The following is a 19,829-nucleotide window of genomic DNA, read 5'->3' on the forward strand; positions in this document are numbered from 1 at the left end:
GCGAGCAGTTCAATCCTCGTTGGGGCGCAGAATTACTCCTCGTCGGCCACCTGGACCATTTGCAAACGTCGGTCGCTTCGCTTCCGGCTTAGGTAATCGTACAGGAGTCCACCGCACGAGAGATTGGACGCTGGTTCCCACGTCGGCTCGTCATAGCCGACCCACTTCACCTTGAACTCTCGGACGGCCCGGTGAGTGCTCGTTGACAACGGTGTCCGGTCATCGAGGATAGCCTCGACTTCATACTCGCCGTCCAGGCGGTCCGGCTCAAAACTGTCCTCAGGCAGTAATTCCTCGTCGATGTCCAGACGAGTGTCTTCGGTGACCTCACGAGCCAAACGAACCCTCGGTCGGCCTTCGAACTCGTCCACTGACTTGAGTCGTGAAACATGTACCACCGGGTAGAACCGGTATCCACTTCGGTTGGGTAATTCCAACTCATACGCAAATTCGTCGACCTTCTTCTTCACGCGAAACGGTCCGTGCCACCGATGGGCTAGTGTCTTGGTCAGTCCTGGTCGAACCCGCTCCATGTACAGCCACACTCTGCTCCCGGGCTGCAAAGAAAACCTCGTCCTCGTCACTGCAGCTCTACTATGGTCAGGGGAACTCGGTGCCCGGTCGACCGAGGTTCTATTCTCGTTGACGCCTGCCATGGCTTCCTTCTCCTTCCTGCCAAGCGACGCATTGTGCTCTTCAGCTCTCCGAGCCTTTTCCGCGGCTTGGTACTCCTTGGCCATCCTCAGGGCGATTTCCTGCTATCGGTTGACCTCTCGGCGCCATGCTAGCGCGTCAGTTTGGCTACCGAAGCCTCGTTTGAGCGACGAGGACATTGCCTTGAGCGTCAACTGTGCATCGCACCCATGAACGAGGTAAAACGGAGTTTCCTTCCTCGTCGTATCACGGGAGCTATTGATGGCGAAGAGCAGTCTTTCGGCGATCTCGTCCCGATCCTGCTGTAGTGGGTCTTCAGCGTATACGCGGACTGACTGCATGATCGTCTTCACCGATCTCTCCTGCTGGCCGTTGGCCTGCGGGCGGTAGCTCAGGGTCGCTCTCGACCGAGACTGCATCATTTCCGCGAAGGCTTGGAAGACCTCGCTCATAAATCGAGGATCTCGGTCATGACCGATCAAGGACGGTGCTCCAAAACGTCGGTAGACACACTCCTCGAAAGCTTGCGCAACGAGTAAGGCGGTAGTGTCAGACATGGCTTTGCCCATCACGAATCCCGTGAACGAGCATTTGAAGAGCAGGATAGCCGTGTTGCCACGGCGACTCTTCGGTAGCGGTATCACGAAGTCCATAGAGACTAGTTGGAAGGGTCTCTCGGCTAGGATGTTCCCTGGCGAGTACCCGCGGAACTGAGGTCGGCTCTTACTTGAACTGCAGTCAGGGCACGACTTAACGTGTTTCTCCACATCGGCATACTGGCCGATCCAGTAATAGTCTCTCGCCGCTCGATGTAGCGTACGGGTAATACCTTGATGACCGCCTTCAAGTGAGTCATGACAGCATTGCAGGACCTCTTGGATCATCGTTGTGGGCACCACGAGTCTCATCTTCAACTCGGCTTGCTCGCCGTCACTTGAACGACGGCTCGTTCTTGCGTAATATAACACATCGTCCTCGCTCAACACAAATTGGTCCGCCATTTTCCATGCATCTCGTGCTGCTCTGTATCCAATCTTCGCATCATCTCCCGGAGCACTGCCTTCAGATTCGACCACCGTAACTCTTCATCTTGAGCGGAGGCGATTCTCCTTCGGCGTTCTTCCTGTACTACCAGCGGGTCAATGTCTTCTGCGTTCGGTTGGGCTGGTGACGTCTCGGCACGCAGCGGTGAAGCTTCTGCTTCATTCTGAGACTCGTTCGGCACACCATTGGCTTCTACTCGGTGAGATGCGTCTCCCTGATCGGTGACCGAGACTTCATCTGCAAACCGGACGTGTTTCTCCTTTGCTCTCGTTTGACGTCTGGTCATCACAGCTACGTGTCCGGGTTCAGTCTCGTTCTGCCGTCTGCGGTCGGTTTCTCTTCGCACAAAATCGACAAAATTCTTGCTACGAGGTTTGGCAGAAGCTACCACGGCCCATACTGTGTTGGCCGAGGGTATGTCCTCGACGACGCAACCGTCAGCAGCCTCGTAGATGACTTCAGCGATATCATCAGCTCTAATACTCGGTCGTCCGAGGATACTACCGTAGACTCCTTGCACTCGAGAGTCTCGCTTGCCAGAGAGTCGGCCGCAGCGTTAAACTCTCTCACCACATGCAGGTACTTCACCGACCGAAGCTTGGCCGTGAGTTCTTGGTGGTGGCTGAGTTGTTGCAGCAATGACTCCTTCCGACAGGCTATCACCCCTAGGGCTTGCTGGATCGCGAGCCTCGAGTCGCCAACGACAACTAGATCGTCGGCTCCATGCTGTAATGCAGCAGAGACGCCGTTGTTCATCCCGGTGTACTCAGCGAGGTTGACCGTGGTGTTCTCGAGGTAAGCGCTCGCAGCAAGCACTACTGTCCACTCTGGTAGCTTCCATAGTATCCACGAGCAACTGCCGTATCCACCGTTCTTCTCGGTCTTCGCAGACCCGTCAAACGACATAACGACGCCTCGGTAGGACCGCGGTAGGCGTGCGTAGAGCAGATGCGGGTCCAAACGAGCAGTTGGTGGCCCTCGTGTCCGGGGTGTGACCAACGCCAGTGACTTATCCAAGTCAACGAAGTTCGTCAAGCCGGCTTGAAGTAGCTGAGCAAACGAACAGTCGGTTTCTTTGACTCGTTCGACCAACAGGTGCCACGGCGACAGCAAGACGGCGAACTGGGTAGCCCGACCGAACAATGTCTTGGACTTGTGGACCCAGTCGAGTGTCGAAAACCGAGTGTAGACCCGGATTCGCTGTCCAACGAGTTGAGTATAACACACCTTCAGTATCAGCAAAAGCGCGAGGACCTCTTTCTCGGCCGGGTGATAATTCATCTCAGCATCCTTCAAAACACGTCCGCAGAAGCGAACGGGGTGTAGTTTGCCCTCGTGCTCTTGCATCAACGTGGAACTTAGAGCCCACGCGTTGGCGAACAACATGACATGCACCTCCTTCTTCCGGTCGAAGTGTCGTAGTATCGGTGCTGCCGAAACCTTCTGTTGGAGCATCGCGAAGCTGTGCTTGGCCGCGGTGAGGTCACCCCCGGGCTGGAAGTCCTCGTCCTTAAGCTGGTACAGCGCTGCTCCATAGACCGCGAAGTCTTGGATGAAGCGACTGAAATAGTTGAGTGCCCCAAGGAAGGACTGCATTCCTTTCCTCGTTGACGGGAACGGAAGCTCGGCCACCCCAGCCAGCTTCTTAGCGTCCGGTCGGATACCTTCTGTCGAGACTTCGTGGGACAGGAAGTCTACCTTGGACTGCACAAAGATGCTCTTCGTGAAGCTGATACTAATACGGCACTCTTCAAACCGTGCCAGCAATCGGCCTAGCGTCGCCAAGCACGACTCGAAAGTCTCGGCACCGAAACAGATATCATCCACGAATGACCGGCGACTGAATACTGGTGTCAACGAGGAGTCATCGGGCTCCCCGTTGGCGAACATGTCGGTGATAGGGCTGTTGACCAGTTCGGCTACAGCTCCCTTACCAAGCGAGTTGTCTCGGTCGGCCTCGAACTTGGTCCGGAATGGCTTTGCCGTGCCAGTCGAAGCCTCGTTCACCCCAGCATGAGCTTCCTTGTCATGTTCTTCAGCTAGACGCATGCGCTCCGAGAATTTAAACCATCCTCCCGTCGGTTGGACGAAGCCCCAAAGCGCGTTGTCAATCATGCATTGATAGATCATCGGTGCGTTCTTCAGGCCGAAAGGCATACGCAACCATTCGAAGTGCCCCAGTGCGCAGACGAAAGCAGAGATCTTCCGAGCTCGTTCGGTAATCATAATGGCCCAGAAGCCGCTAGCGGCGTCAAGCGAGCAAAACCACAAGTACGCCTCCATGTCCGTCAGCAAGTCATCCACCAGGGGCATGGCGTACTCCATAATCTCGGTGATCGCATTAACGAGTTTGTAGTCGATACACAGGCGGATATCCACCCCATTCTTCTTCAGGACGATGACGATTGGCGACGCCCATGGGCTGTCCGAGAAGGAGATAAGCCCGGCCTTCAACAGACCCTTCAGCAATTCGTACAGCTTACCGAGGAAGCGAAGCGGGGTCCGCCGAGCCTTCTGCTTGATTGGCGCGTGCCCCTGTACATTTATGTCACACACGACCCCGTAGGCTGGAGGCGGCAGGGCGTTACCGCTCGCAATCATGATCTTCTCGTGGCTCTTCAGCACATCGACCAGGGCCGTCTGCTGCTTCACGCTGAGTTCGTCACTCTGGACGTTTTGCCCCGAGTAGTCCAGCGTCGTCTCCGACGCTTCGGTTAGGTCCGGCAAGAACGCCAGCTCTTGCGCGTAGTCGGTAAGCTCAATCTCGTTCGCGACGTGCTCCGAAACATCGTTCACGGTGTCGTCACCTTCGCCAGACCCTTCTGCAACCATGGCATGCATGACCGATATATAGGTCGCCTCCAGTAGCTGCTCGGGGTCGTCGATCGCACTTAGATCCGAATCATGGAATTCAGTGTCGGCGTCAGCGGTGGAGGTTCCGGCTTCAGTAGGAACGTCGTTAGGCCCTGGGTCGTGTTCACCCCAGTCGACTTCGCTACTACACACCGCAGCCGTCGTTTCCTCTGGCTCCAGGCTGGACGCAGCGGTCCCTGTTGGCAGGACATCCCATGTAGTTGTCTCGGCCACTGCTACCACGTCGCGGTCATCCTCCGAACCGTCGTTCTTCACGCTGTCACCATCACTCAGCTCATCACTGGCTTCCGATGCCTCAACCGAGGCGGATGTCGCTCCCTGGCCGGTGGAGTCAGCACCACTGTTCGGATTCACGGGCAGGCAACCCGCTCGGCTAGGCGGCGAGTCTCCGGGTACGTCCGAGTCATACGACGCGCTGGCCTCGTCGTCCGAACCATCGTTCGACTCACCAGCACGATCCACATCGGTTGTATCAGCTCGAGCGACATCGACCGAGCCTTCACTGACCCTGGGGTCGTCGTCGTAGCCATGTACATCGGGTGACGAGTACTCATCATCCAACGGAGCTTGTTGATGTCCTTCTGGCCATGGCGGTGCATCCGGTGGCCTCGGCAGGATCTTTCGCGGCGTCGGGTAAGTTCGGCGCTCGACCGCAGGCGGCTGTTCAGCCAACCATTGCTCGTAGAGACGACGTTCTCGTCCTTGCAGAGTCTCATCACGACTCGTTGAATAGGCCAACACCTGCCACTCTTTGTACTTGTTAGAGTCCAACCTCGCGTAGCCGGTTTCTCGCGGTGGTTCACTATGCGGTACCCACAGCACCACGGAGTCATGCTTGGCGCAGTGTCGTAATATTGGTGAGCCGTATCCACGTCGGCTGCCCCCGTCGAAACCTCGTTATGGTCGGCACGAGCTTGCCCGTGCGTCGTACCCACACATCGTACTCCGAACGAGGTAGCCGCTGGCGCGGCAGTCGAAACTCTCGCCACTCGCGACCGGGTACGTATAAATCCTCGATCGGCCCACACGAAGGCTGCGTGCCGTAAGGTTCGTCATCTTCAGCACTCTGCGACTTTAGCAGTGGTACCATGACCTCGTCCGGAAGGCGTGCGGTGCCATGAAATAGATCCAGCCGGATTCCAGCCGGGATCATGAAGTCCATCCCAAGGATCACATCCACCCCGGCACTGTGATCCATTATCCACATTTCAAATTCGTAGACCTGCTCCCACCCGAGGGTGATCTTGACGAGCGCCCGTCGCCGGGTCTCCATCACCCCTGGGTTGATGCAGCGGACTTCGAGACTTCGTCCGTGGTCCCGGACTTCTCGCACACGTAGCCGCTTGGCGAAGCTGGCAGAAATCACACTAACATTCGCTCCAGTGTCAAGGAGTATCCTCGTTCGCGCGTCGTCCACTGCACCATTGACCAAAGCCCTCATTCGCTTCCTCTTGTCGTATCGTTGGGACGACCACCACCCCGTCTCTCACCGGGCAGTAATTTCACCGCCCAAACGAGGTTCCGAGGTGGCCCCCTTATCTGGGCTAAACTTGTGATCAAAGCCTCGGTCGGGTGTCCATCACGTTCATCATCATCATCTTCATCAATACCAATCGCAACGAGACTTGCGTCCCGGTTCTCTCCATTTTCCGTCGGTTTCACACGTTCATTGTTCTTCAGGGCGTCAGGCCGTTTGCTTTCGCCCGTGAACGCGAACAGATAGTCCGCATCAACAGCAGGCTCAGCTAACTGTGGCAGCCCGATTGGGACCAACCCAGTTTCAGTTGGCGGGCTGTCTAGTTTAAATGGCTTCCATCCACCAGGCTTTGCAGCTCTGGTGACAGATCCTTCTTGTCGACCTTGGACTTCAGGAGCTTGGTGAGCTCGTGGAGTGCTTCACACTTCCCAGCGTCGTGCACCTGTTTGCACAGTTTGCACCGCCGGCAGCAGAAGTGCACCGAGTGGGACGGGCTTCCGCACGCGGCACACGGCCCATAGCGTCGACCATCTCGTCCACGGTTGGACGGGCCTCCTTCGTTCCTGAAGCGTCGGTTATCAGACCGAGCGAACGTTCCTTCGGCTGCGGCCCTGCGCTCAGCATCGTTAGCAGCAGCGACATGTCCGGTAGACCCATCCGAGTCGTAATCAGCGTCTGAATCCTGGTCCGAGCGTTGGTCGGCCGAGTATTGGCGCTCATCCTCGAAGTAATCCTCGTTCGCCTCAGCATCACGTCGGGGGGCGTATGGAGCCTCGTTGCGTGCACCGACCGAGCCTCCGACGTTCCATTCCGCCATCACATCGGCCAGCGCGTCAACCAAAGTGACTCGGGACTGGTACGGCGATCCATCGCGTCGGTCACGGCGACGGTCGTCTTCACTGTGGTCGTTGCTGCGGTCGCTGTCACGGCGACGTCGTTCGCTACGGTCTTCGTCGTGGTAGCGTTGTTCGCGGCGGTAGCCACCACGAGAATCCTCGTTCGACCTCGCATCGCGTCGACGTCCATCATCTTGACTCCGAGAGCGGCGGAACGACTCTCGGTTCGATTTGCGGTCACGGTGACGCAGGATGTCGTTGATCATGTCTTCGAGGTCATGGATGCTCTTGACCCGGACGTGGCACAGACGGTCTTCTAAGTTTCGGTCGTCACACGTGACCAAGAAGTGGTCCACGTGGTCCTTCGCGTCACGACCACCGTCGTTGCGAGCGTAGCCGTTGAGCCGGTTGAGGTAGTCACAAACGTGTTCATTGTCTTCCCGCTTGGCCGAGTAGTACCGAGCCTTCGCGGACTGGGAAAACTTCGAGCAATAGTACTTGATGAACGCCTCGCTCAGCAACTTCCACGTGCGTCTTGTCTTGCGTGGGAGCTGGCGACACCCGTGCATGGCTCCATCCCTGAGCTTAAGTTCGATCGGCATACACCACCCGTTGGGTGGTGCATGCGTTCCCTTCATCTCATAGATGAACGTTCGGAGCCACTGCATGGAGTGCTCGCTCTTGTCGCGCGTTCCGTAGAACGGCTTGATGTTGGCGAGAGGCAAATGCGTGGCGATCTCGAGCGTTGGGGTTGAGCTCTGGTTGTCGGTCGCCCTTAGCTCGCGCACCTGACGTGCCCATTCGCTCGGTAGGTCCCCTTCGTAGTAGTCGGGCCCGTGGTCGTCGTCGCTGTCCGACGAATCATCTTGGAGGTCGTAACGTCGGCCGGACCGACGACCGGTCGCTCCGCGCGTGCCAGGCGTGGCGAATGAAGCCTCGTTCTCCCTAGCCAGACGTTCACTACGGTCCGTAGATCGTGGAGTTACCATGTGCGCGTCTTGCATGTACGGCGAAGCCTCGCCCTTGACTGCGAAGACTCCGTCATCCGTGGCTGCCTTCCGAGGGGTCGCTGGTAGCGGGACCTTGGCGGGGTCAACCGCTCCCGGGACCGAACGAAGCTTCGTTGAGCCTCGGTCTGCCACCCCAAGGCCTCACTTAACTTCTTCCTCCACTTGGTAAGAGCCTTAGCGCCGGTGGTTGGCGTCCAGCTCGCGAGAGCAGCTTCCGTCGGGAGGATCTGAGGTTCGCACCCCATCGCCCGCAGGAGGTCCACAGTGTTCTGAGCGACCTGCCGAGTACTCGTTGAGTAGATCGGTGTTGCCAAAGCCCCTCCGAGGTCCATTCAGATGGCCTGGCGGACCTGCTTCGGGGAGAACAACTGCATCCACTCGCTCTTGGTCTTCATCAGCTCCAGGCATCGGCCTAGAACCTTGTTGGCCGCCGGGGTATCGCCGTTGATGGGAGGACGAGTGCCAACCGGCTTGGAGGTTGCCTATCGTCACCGAGGCTCTGAAACCCTCGGTCGCACCGTCATCCGCGTCATAGGCGGGCTCGGGGCCCGGCATGTCGTTGAACGTTTCGGAGAGGTCGCGGGTGATCGACCTCGATCCTCCACTGCGGCACGCCGACACAACCGCAGCTTCCGAAGTCTCGGACGTCACAGTCCTGACATCCCAGTCATCGTCTTCATCATCTTCCTTGGCGTCCGAGGAATCAATCGCCGTGTCGTAGCTCACCGAGCGCTCGTCGATCGACTCAATCCGATCCGTCGCTGGGGTCGAGAACGAACTCCCGGAGAACATCGAAGCCTCGTTGCGCGTTCCACTCGACTTCACCGGCGTCGCTGGTACCGCTGACTTGACTCCTTTCGCCATCTTCACACGTCTTCTTCATCTCTTCTCTTCTCTTCTTCTTCTCCTCTTTGCTTGTTGGGGTAAGACCTACAACAACCCAGACACACCGAAGGTCGCACCAATCCCGGGTCGCGGCACCAGTTGTGGTGTGGTAATTCCACTAAAATTCTCCTCTACCAAAAGGCATTAGAGACACCAACAACACGCTAACCCGCAAAGGTAAGCGCTTATTGGATCAAAACCTGAAGACCAGGACCGATCCCTTACACCGGGTCGGTTGCAAGCGCCTCTGTGCACCTTAGGTTGTCTTCGGTCAACCCAAAAAAACCTGTACCACTAGCCACGAGCTTAGGCTAGGATACTATGTAGCGCTTTCGCGCAACCCCACTACAGTCCCTCAGAAAGGAAGGGTACCGGCGTGTTAGGCCTTAAACAGGGGGACCAAGGTAAAACCTCGGTAGGTAGGCTAATACACTCAGGGACACTCTAATCCCACAAATATATACTGAACGATACTCTAATACCGTTCCTGCCTCTCCGGCCACGCCAACTCTTGGCGCTGCCAAGGAAACTCTCGGTCAATGCACGATAAGCTCATCCACACGCAGCCGAGCGTGTCCAGGCACTACAATATGCTAGCTACACTTACCAAAGTCGGACTTGACCCTTGTTGGCTTTGGGGGAAGACTGTCTTTTTATTACTGAGTTTTCTGAGGCCCTGGGGGCCTCGTTCTGGCCATCCTATGATGAGTCCTATGTCCCTATACAAATATCTAGTGTGAACGATCGCAATAAGGCGATTCCGGACACATCAAATGACGACCGCGGCTACACTAATAAGTGCGGCCGAAGTACGTAACTAAATGCATCTGTACCTAAAAGTGGGTACCATGAAGCCTCGTTCGGGGTTCTATTAGGACCCGACGAGGCTTCGGCCACTGCCTGTCACTCTACCGAGGATAATGTCATCATCCAATCAGATGCAGCCATCTCCGTCTCTCGCCTTGATCGCCCCTTGATTGAACTTGATTGTCGGGCTGGCGGGTCAACGGCATTGGAAACTGCCACTTTCCAAATACCACATTCCGTCAAACATCCTTCGCGAACGAGTCAATCCACATCGCATGGACTTCTCTGAGAACTCACATGATCTCACGCCATAAAGCGTTTTGGTTTTTCGGCCGCAAACAGCCTCCCGCACGATCCGCCTCGGAGCTTCGCTCTTCTGCACTGCGTGCCTCTGACTGCTCGCGAGCGCCGGCGCCCGCGCGCACACCCTCGACGCCTTCCAGGCTCCCGGTGTCTGAGTACTTCGCGGCACATCGCCTGAAGCACAGGGAGAAAGTGCATCATAAAGATTGCGAAAAATCAACAAGCGAGATACCCCCATCCCCATCCAAACCACTATCATCTGCATGTGTGTGCACATTCTGAGTGACATGAAACTAGCACATAAGCACTGTGGTTTCAGGTAGCACAGCAGCACACGCGCTTGTCAGCATTTATTATGACAAAGTCAGGCTTGAAGCGGACCTGAAACTCGCTAAAAATCACACGCTTCAGAAACCCTAGACACCACCAGATGTCGACGCATCTACGCTGAGATGCGCAGTAGTAAACAATTGATAAGAATCGACCAGCACAATCCGAGATACCCGCAACAAAAAACAGGATACTTCTGCTTCACCGCACCATGCGTACTATCCAAATGAACCAAAGCAGTGAGATCATAATCATTAGCCAATACGAAAAGAATCCACCTCCGATCCTGTCCCCAACAATGGTAGCCTAATGCCGTCCTCATCATTCGAATCACAAAACACGAGCACATACACAGGGGATCAACTTAAACCTTCACGATCGTACATTGAGCGCATACAAATCTCCATGACTGGAGCCATGCTGTCCGGCTTGTTTACGCACACCACGACTTCACATTGTTTTGCACCTTCTCGAGATCTGGAGCTGACCCTGCGATTCGGTGCTTACAAACCTCGCGTGACACAAAGCAGTATGCTAATTGAGCCACCATAGATGGCATTTCCTCAAGCTTAGCATTTAAATACTCCTTCATAGCCGTAGAAAACTTGGTGCTAACCGGAGACGGTGGCGCATCGTCAGCCATTGTATGCTCCTATTGCAAAAATAAAATCTTAAAATCCACGACCTGGACCTCTGGAATTCCCTGGCATTCGAGGGCCTTGTAGCAGCAGGAACAGGCTTCACCGGACGTCTCACTGCGCTTGGATTTCAGTTGGTCATCCAGCACCACATATCATGGCGTGTTAAAGCCAGCGAGCCTTCATCACGGTCGACTGGTTCATCGTACAGCGCACTAGATTTTTTTTTGGTAAACGTTGGTAAGCCCGCCTCAAACTCTTCGTAGGGGGTGGCGGCCCCTGTACGCCGGAGCTCGAGCTCGAGCCAAGGACACTGCTCTCGCCGGCCCTGTGTACTCTTTGCCATGGTGGTGGCAAAAAAGCGGCGGATATCGAGATACTTAGCCCTATCTTATTTATTATTGGAATCTTATTGATATGGCATTAGTGATACGTTAATTTCAGTATTGTTGTAATCCACGGCTTTGGTGACAAGTGAAGTATAATATAATAACAGTGCCCACCGCCTATTTTTATGTAAGCGTACTGTATCTCGGGATTGGTGCAAACTACCCTAATTATTAGTGCGTGCTTCCATCAGAAATTACTCCACTCCCATATGCCCGGCGTTTTGTGAGGTCCTCAGGGTGGGTTAAGTCGTCACTAAACTTCGCAAGCGATTGTTAGCAGAGCTCCAATCTGTCGGGTCTCTGCTCATGGACCACGCGTTTGTATCTAGTGTTATTAGCGATTGCAGGCTCGAAAGTATTCCGCGTCAAGCTCGATCCCTGTTTTTTATCTTTGGGCTCTTTCGGAGTGCACGCGGAGAAGATACATGGGCAGATTTTTTTCTACTATCGGTCAGTGGGTCGTGAATCTTGGAAATGACCCAGCACCCTTCGAATGTGCTGGGGTTGGATTTACGGGTGATTCGTTTGTCAAACGGCCCATGGATGTCGTCTTCAAAATGAAGGGGTCCGGATTCACGACGCAGAAAATGATAGTTCATCTCAAGGGAATCCTAGCCGGTGTGCCTCACGACAAAACCAAGCTTTCACACGCAGATACGGTTTTGCAAAATGGTTTCGCGACTTCTAAGCTTCGCGTTTACTGCCACGTGGACCCGAATTGCAAGAAGGATCCTAGGTCTTATTCCTCTGATACGTTGGAGTTCAGACAGCTTGCCACGTGAAAACAAACAACCGACATGTCTGTTTCAAGGCGGAGGATACGTGGAATGCGAAGAATGGCCTTACTCGCTTGACGGGGTCAGAACGCAGTGTACGAGTCCAGCGAACGGAGCGTGCAGTGGAGAAAATGCGAAAAAAATCGCTCCAGTAAACGCGTCGGTACAAAAAGGGTAAAGAATGAGAGAATTCGTGTTCTCGAGATGATGATGGGCGCGAGCGCAGCCTCTGCTTGTTGCCCTATGATCGCTGAACGACGCGTCTACTCCTTATTAGACAAAAGCCAAGGCAAAACTCACCCCTCTTTTTATGCCCCCCCCCCCCCTCAAGCATATCACCAGTTAGGCACCTACATACTTGATTCTTTTTCCTTATTGGCATAATGCAACATTCCAGCAGAGCTTGTTGAGACCTCTTTTAGAAACTTACGGAATCATTTTGACATGTCTCATGAGACAAGTCAACTATGGTGATTTGTAAGAGGCCCTGCAGTGCACATCACTTCATATTGGTAGGTTAAATTATAACATGATGACTACTCGATGTACTTTTATTTAGTACACATGAACGTACATTCTATGTTGAACCTATGTGAAAGAGCGCTGAGAACATTTTTTCAGGTGAGATGCACCCATAGTGTTTTGTAAAAAGCAAAAAAAGTGTCTCTACAGCACAAGGTAACCAGATCCTCTCTTTCCTGGAGCGGGAAAGAGCGGGTCGCGCGTACAACGATGTCAGCGTGTATGGTTCGGACTTGTGAGCATAAAATGACTTTAAACGCAACAAACCCTCTGCTCCATTGACAACAACGACTGTTAATCATGCAGTTTATTACTACGCCAGGAAGGATCGATATCTCAACGTAAAAGCTACCACTGTGCTTTCTCACTTTCTAGGGTTGATCCATTCTACCGTTGATACTGAAAGTAGAGGAGCTCCTCTTCAGCTTCGACGTCTGCCGTCTTGCTTCTCCTCTGCGTCTTGATCCACTGTCATAGAGCTAGGATTGAGGATGGAAGTGATGATATCCTTACCGATCGATTTGCGAAGCTCCACAGTTGCCCACGCGGCTATGTAGTTGGGGATACCTCATTCTTCTATCGAGTAGAACCCGCACCTCCCATGATGAAAGTATCGTCATGCGCTTGCGATGATAAATTTGAATTGGCTGACTGGATCTGATGACGTAACCCAGACTGAGCGATGTTGAAAACCATAGCGTAGTCGATTTACCGCAGGCAACCTTGAACCTGTTATGACTAATGAACTGCCACGGCACCGCCGACACCAACTGCGGCACCGACTCTAACCAAGCACCAACATAGTTCTAACCGCTAGCACCACCCTTGATGATGCACCTGATTACAGTGGAAGGCTCTCGACCAGGCTACGTGACATCATAGCAGACCACAAGGAACGCCGGTTGAACAAGGTAGCTCGAGTAAAGTTGCGATTCCAGCGAGGTGCATCTTCTCCGGGCAGTGTGGCGGTGAAAATGGCGATGAAGCTTCGCAAGACCATGAATGGAAGTTCAAGAGGTGTTTTGCGGAGAAGATTGCGAATGCCATGGTGGAGCCGATCGCGAGAAAGCTTCGCAACAGAATCAAGAGCAATCTTCAGAGGCGATTCTCGCATAAGAACGGCTGTGTTAAGTCGTCACTAAACTTCGCAAGCGATTGTTAGCAGAGCTCCAATCTGTCGGGTCTCTGCTCATGGACCACGCGTTTGTGGTGTTGCTGCATCTAGTGTTATTAGCGATTGCAGGCTCGAAAGTATTCCGCGTCAAGCTCGATCCCTGTTTTTTATCTTTGGGCTCTTTCGGAGTGCACGCGGAGAAGATACATGGGCAGATTTTTTTCTACTATCGGTCAGTGGGTCGTGAATCTTGGAAATGACCCAGCACCCTTCGAATGTGCTGGGGTTGGATTTACGGGTGATTCGTTTGTCAAACAGCCCATGGATGTCGTCTTCAAAATGAAGGGGTCCGGCTTCACGACGCAGAAAATGATAGTTCATCTCAAGGGAATCCTAGCCGGTGTGCCTCACGACAAAACCAAGCTTTCACACGCAGATACGGTTTTGCAAAATGGTTTCGCGACTTCTAAGCTTCGCGTTTACTGCCACGTGGACCCGAATTGCAAGAAGGATCCTAGGTCTTATTCCTCTGATACGTTGGAGTTCAGACAGCTTGCCACGTGAAAACAAACAACCGACATGTCTGTTTCAAGGCGGAGGATACGTGGAATGCGAAGAATGGCCTTACTCGCTTGACGGGGTCAGAACGCAGTGTACGAGTCCAGCGAACGGAGCGTGCAGTGGAGAAAATGCGAAAAAAATCGCTCCAGTAAACGCGTCGGTACAAAAAGGGTAAAGAATGAGAGAATTCGTGTTCTCGAGATGATGATGGGCGCGAGCGCAGCCTCTGCTTGCTGCCCTATGATCGCTGAACGACGCGTCTACTCCTTATTAGACAAAGGCCAAGGCAAAACTCACCCCTCTTTTTATGTCAGAAATCCAGCCCTGTTTATTTTCGATACGACATCCATGAGCCGTTTGACGAAAGACTCGCATAGGCTTGGTACCCTTGATAAGCACTAGGCTATCTCACGACACCAACCCGCGAAAGAACGGCTGCGTCGGCATGACGAACAGGACCGTTCGCCAAACGCTGCTCGCATTATGGGGGTCGGCGAAATACAGGTCCGTCTTGAAGCTCATAACATTGTCTATCTTGTTTCGCTTCTTAATCTAAAATTTCAAATAGAAATAACGTTAATAGGCACGATCTTAGTGGTTTCTGCGGCCGGACTCATTTCTTGTACCAGTACAATCATGCAAAGCCAACATGTCCTTACATCTTCCTTATTTTGTTGAACGCCAGCGAATTGCCATTCTTTGTCTGCTTAGCACAAGGCGCTCGAAATTACTCCTCTACTTTCAGTATCAACGGTAGAATGGATCAACCCTAGAAAGTGAGAAAGCACAGTGGTAGCTTTTACGTTGAGATATCGATCCTTCCTGGCGTAGTAATAAACTGCATGATTAACAGCCGTTGTTGTCAATGGAGCAGAGGGTTTGTTGCGTTTAAAGTCATTTTATGCTCACAAGTCCGAACCATACACGCTGACATCGTTGTACGCGCGACCCGCTCTTTCCCGCTCCAGGAAAGAGAGGATCTGGTTACCTTGTGCTGTAGAGACACTTTTTTTGCTTTTTACAAAACACTATGGGTGCATCTCACCTGAAAAAATGTTCTCAGCGCTCTTTCACATAGGTTCAACATAGAATGTACGTTCATGTGTACTAAATAAAAGTACATCGAGTAGTCATATATAATAATAAATTCGAAGTCCGTGAGTGTGTCACGCTTTTTAGCTCTTTGATTTGATTTGTATCACATATCAGGACTAACCTAAATTTCCGAAAATAATAATCCGGGCACTACTTAATAGTATCCTCCCATTTTGAAACAATATCAGATACTTTATGGATATTACACAGTTTTTCATGTGTAAATACGCTTTCGTAGTCGGAGTGCTGGCTGACGACGTGGCTAATGAGGTTCGTATAGCTACGTTTGGCATCTTGCTTGCGCTGGACACCGCACCGGAACCGGTAGTAGCCCACGACAAAATCATAAAATACATACTTGATATTTGTATTGATGTAACCATGTAACCCTGGAAGGCACCTATGGTTACGTTTTAGAGGGTACTATACGGGTAAGCGGTATTATTCAGGAATTCCCGTTAGTTAGTCATTTTTGGCCGCCCCAAATTATGTTTTCGGCTGGCTCCGCCGATGTACATGTCGCATCGTGATTTTACGAGAAAAAGTAGATATAGAGTGGAAGTATGGCATTCCTGGCCAGTTCGTAATAATTTCACGTGTTTCGACTTGTGCTCTGGATTTGCATGCAGTCAGCGCTTTTAGTTATCCGGTTAGTTAGAAGTTAGGTTAATGTTCTCTGGATTTTATCCAGAGTCCATGGGCCACTGAGGTGCCATTATTCTGACATCAAATACCTGGTCAATATGATTTTGATTTGGGCTCACATATGCAGTTGAAGTGCCTGCTTTACTAAACTAGGGCGCCGGGGATAGCTGGATTTTGGTATAAACCTCCTCTTTATTTTTATTAATTACTTTTCATATTAGCTACCGTCATCTCCTGCGCCTGCTTCGCAGCCGCAGCATCTGCCCGGAAATTGGTCTTAAAACTGTAGATGCCAGATATCAACCGGGAATGCTTTACAAAATTAAAAATGCGAACCTTGGCTGAGATCTGTTTGCTGCTTGAAGAAAATTTCGACTTGAAAATGCAAATACTTATCTCTAGTGCTATTACAGTCCGCTTCAAGCGTTCTCTCTACTTCGATTCGTCTCTCCGTACCTTGCTCAATATATGTACTGATTCATACCAGTATCGTCGGTAGTACACCGGTTCAGTCTGCTCACGCATATACTTAAGTAAACCTTTTGGAGGACCCAGTGCGGCACCAGAATCGTACCGGTTTCAAGAAAATGTACCGGTTAGATGATAAGACGGGTCATCGTTTGACTTGATGTACCACGGATATAATCCTATTTGGTCTGCGATAGCAGCACTAACATTGCTTCCTATCCCAGTATAACCGGTTACCTAATCAATTTATGCTGCTATGCTGACCCATCCGGTTGAGATTAAGACAAATTACCTATTATATTTGATACTCCCTAATCAAGTATATATACCTGCGACATCTAATTTGTCTGCCACTCAAGCAACATCCGTTGGATTTTTTTCGCTCGGTCAACATGCTGACGGGATCCCGCCTTGAAGGCGATGATTTCGACATCGCTTCAGACTAAGTGTAGTTGATCGAGGATTTACAGACAGAACACCAGCGTGGGCGCTGGAACGCCCAAAGCCACCAACTTTTACTATGATAGTGGAGTTTATGCTCTTCTGTGTGAATCTAATATTGAGCTCTCCTCTGAGCCTTGCCTGCCATGTATTGGGCAGTCCAGGAAGACTGGGGAGCCAGTGAAGCTTGAGAACTAGGGTAAGGGCCATAGGGCCGAAACCCACTACATTGTCCCCAAAGCTTCACATGGCGACGTTGTGGCTCGCAAGTCGCCTTGTCGCTCGCGCGTTTGGTCGCCTTGCTCCTCGATCAGCGAAGCAGCGTACTCCCAGTGTCGGCTCGCCGCTCTCCGGGAGCTGCGCGGCGAAAACGTGATGGAGGTGCTGGTCGCGGCGCTCCATAATCTGATAATGGTGATCAAGCCCTCTTTCTGCGAGCTAAAACCGCAAGCGTGCGAAGACAAGAGTCGCAGAGGCTGGACAGTCTCCAAGTGGCGGTCAATGACGTTCTCGCCGTTCAAATCATTCTCGTAAGGACCGTGGTCAGCACGACTAGCTTTCTTGCGGAGAAATGCAGTCGCTGTCGGTGACCGAGACGACATGAGCGGTGATACAAGCTTCGGGGGCAGTGTAGTGAATTATAGGTCCAGCTTGATGTCACCGCAGCATTACCCAACCTACGATCACCCAAGTGAGTCAGCAGCATTGACTGATGACAATGGATGATCTCTTCGAATGATTACTCTCGACGCTGAGGTGTCTTACGGCGTAAACAGGTCGAGCAGTTGCGTGGCTCGCTGGACTGAAGTGTCCAGTCAAGCTACACGAGGATTTAGTAGGCTCAAGTACAAGTTTATTCTGTGTATCCACTTCTTCGAGCAGCAGCTGCCTTCTAGACGCTTCTAGAAGCTAGATTCTCTCGTTAGAAGACTGGTGAGACCACGGGCTATTATCATCAGACCCAGTGCCTCACCCACTTCATCAACCCCCTCTCCAAGCGCAAAGACCCAAGTTCCTCACAATAACCAGGCTGTTGGACCTGGTTATTGTCGGAGTGCGCGGGCCTCCAATTAGATCTCGCATCCGCTTCACGCACGTCCTAGCTGCCATGGACCCGAAGCTGATGTTCAAGCTGGTCGTCGAGAAGGCGAACGAACACGAGCGGCAGCTCATCCGCCTCAAGCAGAAGAAGCCAGAGCCCGCTGAACGAGACCAAGACAAGTCAAAGAAAACCCAGCCAGCCAAGCCGAAGAAAGACTGGAACTACAACCACCTCGCAAAGCAGACTGAGGCTGTTAGCGCTAAAGCGAGATCTAATTGGAGGCCCGCGCACTCCGACAATAACCAGGTCCAACAGCCTGGTTATTGTGAGGAACTTGGGTCTTTGCGCTTGGAGAGGGGGTTGATGAAGTGGGTGAGGCACTGGGTCTGATGATAATAGCCCGTGGTCTCGCCAGTCTTCTAACGAGAGAATCTAGCTTCTAGAAGCGTCTAGAAGGCAGCTGCTGCTCGAAGAAGTGGATACACAGAATAAACTTGTACTTGAGCCTACTAAATCCTCGTGTAGCTTGACTGGACACTTCAGTCCAGCGAGCCACGCAACTGCTCGACCTGTTTACGCCGTAAGACACCTCAGCGTCGAGAGTAATCATTCGAAGAGATCATCCATTGTCATCAGTCAATGCTGCTGACTCACTTGGGTGATCGTAGGTTGGGTAATGCTGCGGTGACATCAAGCTGGACCTATAATTCACTACACTGCCCCCGAAGCTTGTATCACCGCTCATGTCGTCTCGGTCACCGACAGCGACTGCATTTCTCCGCAAGAAAGCTAGTCGTGCTGACCACGGTCCTTACGAGAATGATTTGAACGGCGAGAACGTCATTGACCGCCACTTGGAGACTGTCCAGCCTCTGCGACTCTTGTCTTCGCACGCTTGCGGTTTTAGCTCGCAGAAAGAGGGCTTGATCACCATTATCAGATTATGGAGCGCCGCGACCAGCACCTCCATCACGTTTTCGCCGCGCAGCTCCCGGAGAGCGGCGAGCCGACACTGGGAGTACGCTGCTTCGCTGATCGAGGAGCAAGGCGACCAAACGCGCGAGCGACAAGGCGACTTGCGAGCCACAACGTCGCCATGTGAAGCTTTGGGGACAATGTAGTGGGTTTCGGCCCTATGGCCCTTACCCTAGTTCTCAAGCTTCACTGGCTCCCCAGTCTTCCTGGACTGCCCAATACATGGCAGGCAAGGCTCAGAGGAGAGCTCAATATTAGATTCACACAGAAGAGCATAAACTCCACTATCATAGTAAAAGTTGGTGGCTTTGGGCGTTCCAGCGCCCACGCTGGTGTTCTGTCTGTAAATCCTCGATCAACTACACTTAGTCTGAAGCGATGTCGAAATCATCGCCTTCAAGGCGGGATCCCGTCAGCATGTTGACCGAGCGAAAAAAATCCAACGGATGTTGCTTGAGTGGCAGACAAATTAGATGTCGCAGGTATATATACTTGATTAGGGAGTATCAAATATAATAGGTAATTTGTCTTAATCTCAACCGGATGGGTCAGCATAGCAGCATAAATTGATTAGGTAACCGGTTATACTGGGATAGGAAGCAATGTTAGTGCTGCTATCGCAGACCAAATAGGATTATATCCGTGGTACATCAAGTCAAACGATGACCCGTCTTATCATCTAACCGGTACATTTTCTTGAAACCGGTACGATTCTGGTGCCGCACTGGGTCCTCCAAAAGGTTTACTTAAGTATATGCGTGAGCAGACTGAACCGGTGTACTACCGACGATACTGGTATGAATCAGTACATATATTGAGCAAGGTACGGAGAGACGAATCGAAGTAGAGAGAACGCTTGAAGCGGACTGTAATAGCACTAGAGATAAGTATTTGCATTTTCAAGTCGAAATTTTCTTCAAGCAGCAAACAGATCTCAGCCAAG

General features: G+C 52.4%; 2 protein-coding genes across 2 annotated transcripts; one reads left to right on the top strand and one right to left on the bottom strand.

Annotated features, from left to right (window-relative positions):
* Window positions 1-6,368: 6,368 nt before the first annotated feature.
* On the bottom strand, window positions 6,369-8,759 carry PHYSODRAFT_262546 (hypothetical protein; the record flags this gene model as incomplete). Its single annotated transcript, XM_009527306.1, has 4 exons — window positions 6,369-8,020; window positions 8,041-8,173; window positions 8,246-8,365; window positions 8,388-8,759. 4 exons carry the CDS (start codon window positions 8,757-8,759, stop codon window positions 6,369-6,371), a joined length of 2,277 nt encoding a protein of 758 aa, XP_009525601.1.
* A 9,218-nt stretch (window positions 8,760-17,977) lies between these two features.
* On the top strand, window positions 17,978-18,301 carry PHYSODRAFT_330609 (hypothetical protein; the record flags this gene model as incomplete). Its single annotated transcript, XM_009527307.1, has 1 exon — window positions 17,978-18,301. One exon carries the CDS (start codon window positions 17,978-17,980, stop codon window positions 18,299-18,301), a length of 324 nt encoding a protein of 107 aa, XP_009525602.1.
* Between the last annotated feature and the right edge of the window lie 1,528 nt (window positions 18,302-19,829).

This window comes from Phytophthora sojae (assembly GCF_000149755.1).
Source record: "Phytophthora sojae unplaced genomic scaffold PHYSOscaffold_4, whole genome shotgun sequence".
Lineage (NCBI taxonomy): Eukaryota > Oomycota > Peronosporomycetes > Peronosporales > Peronosporaceae > Phytophthora > Phytophthora sojae.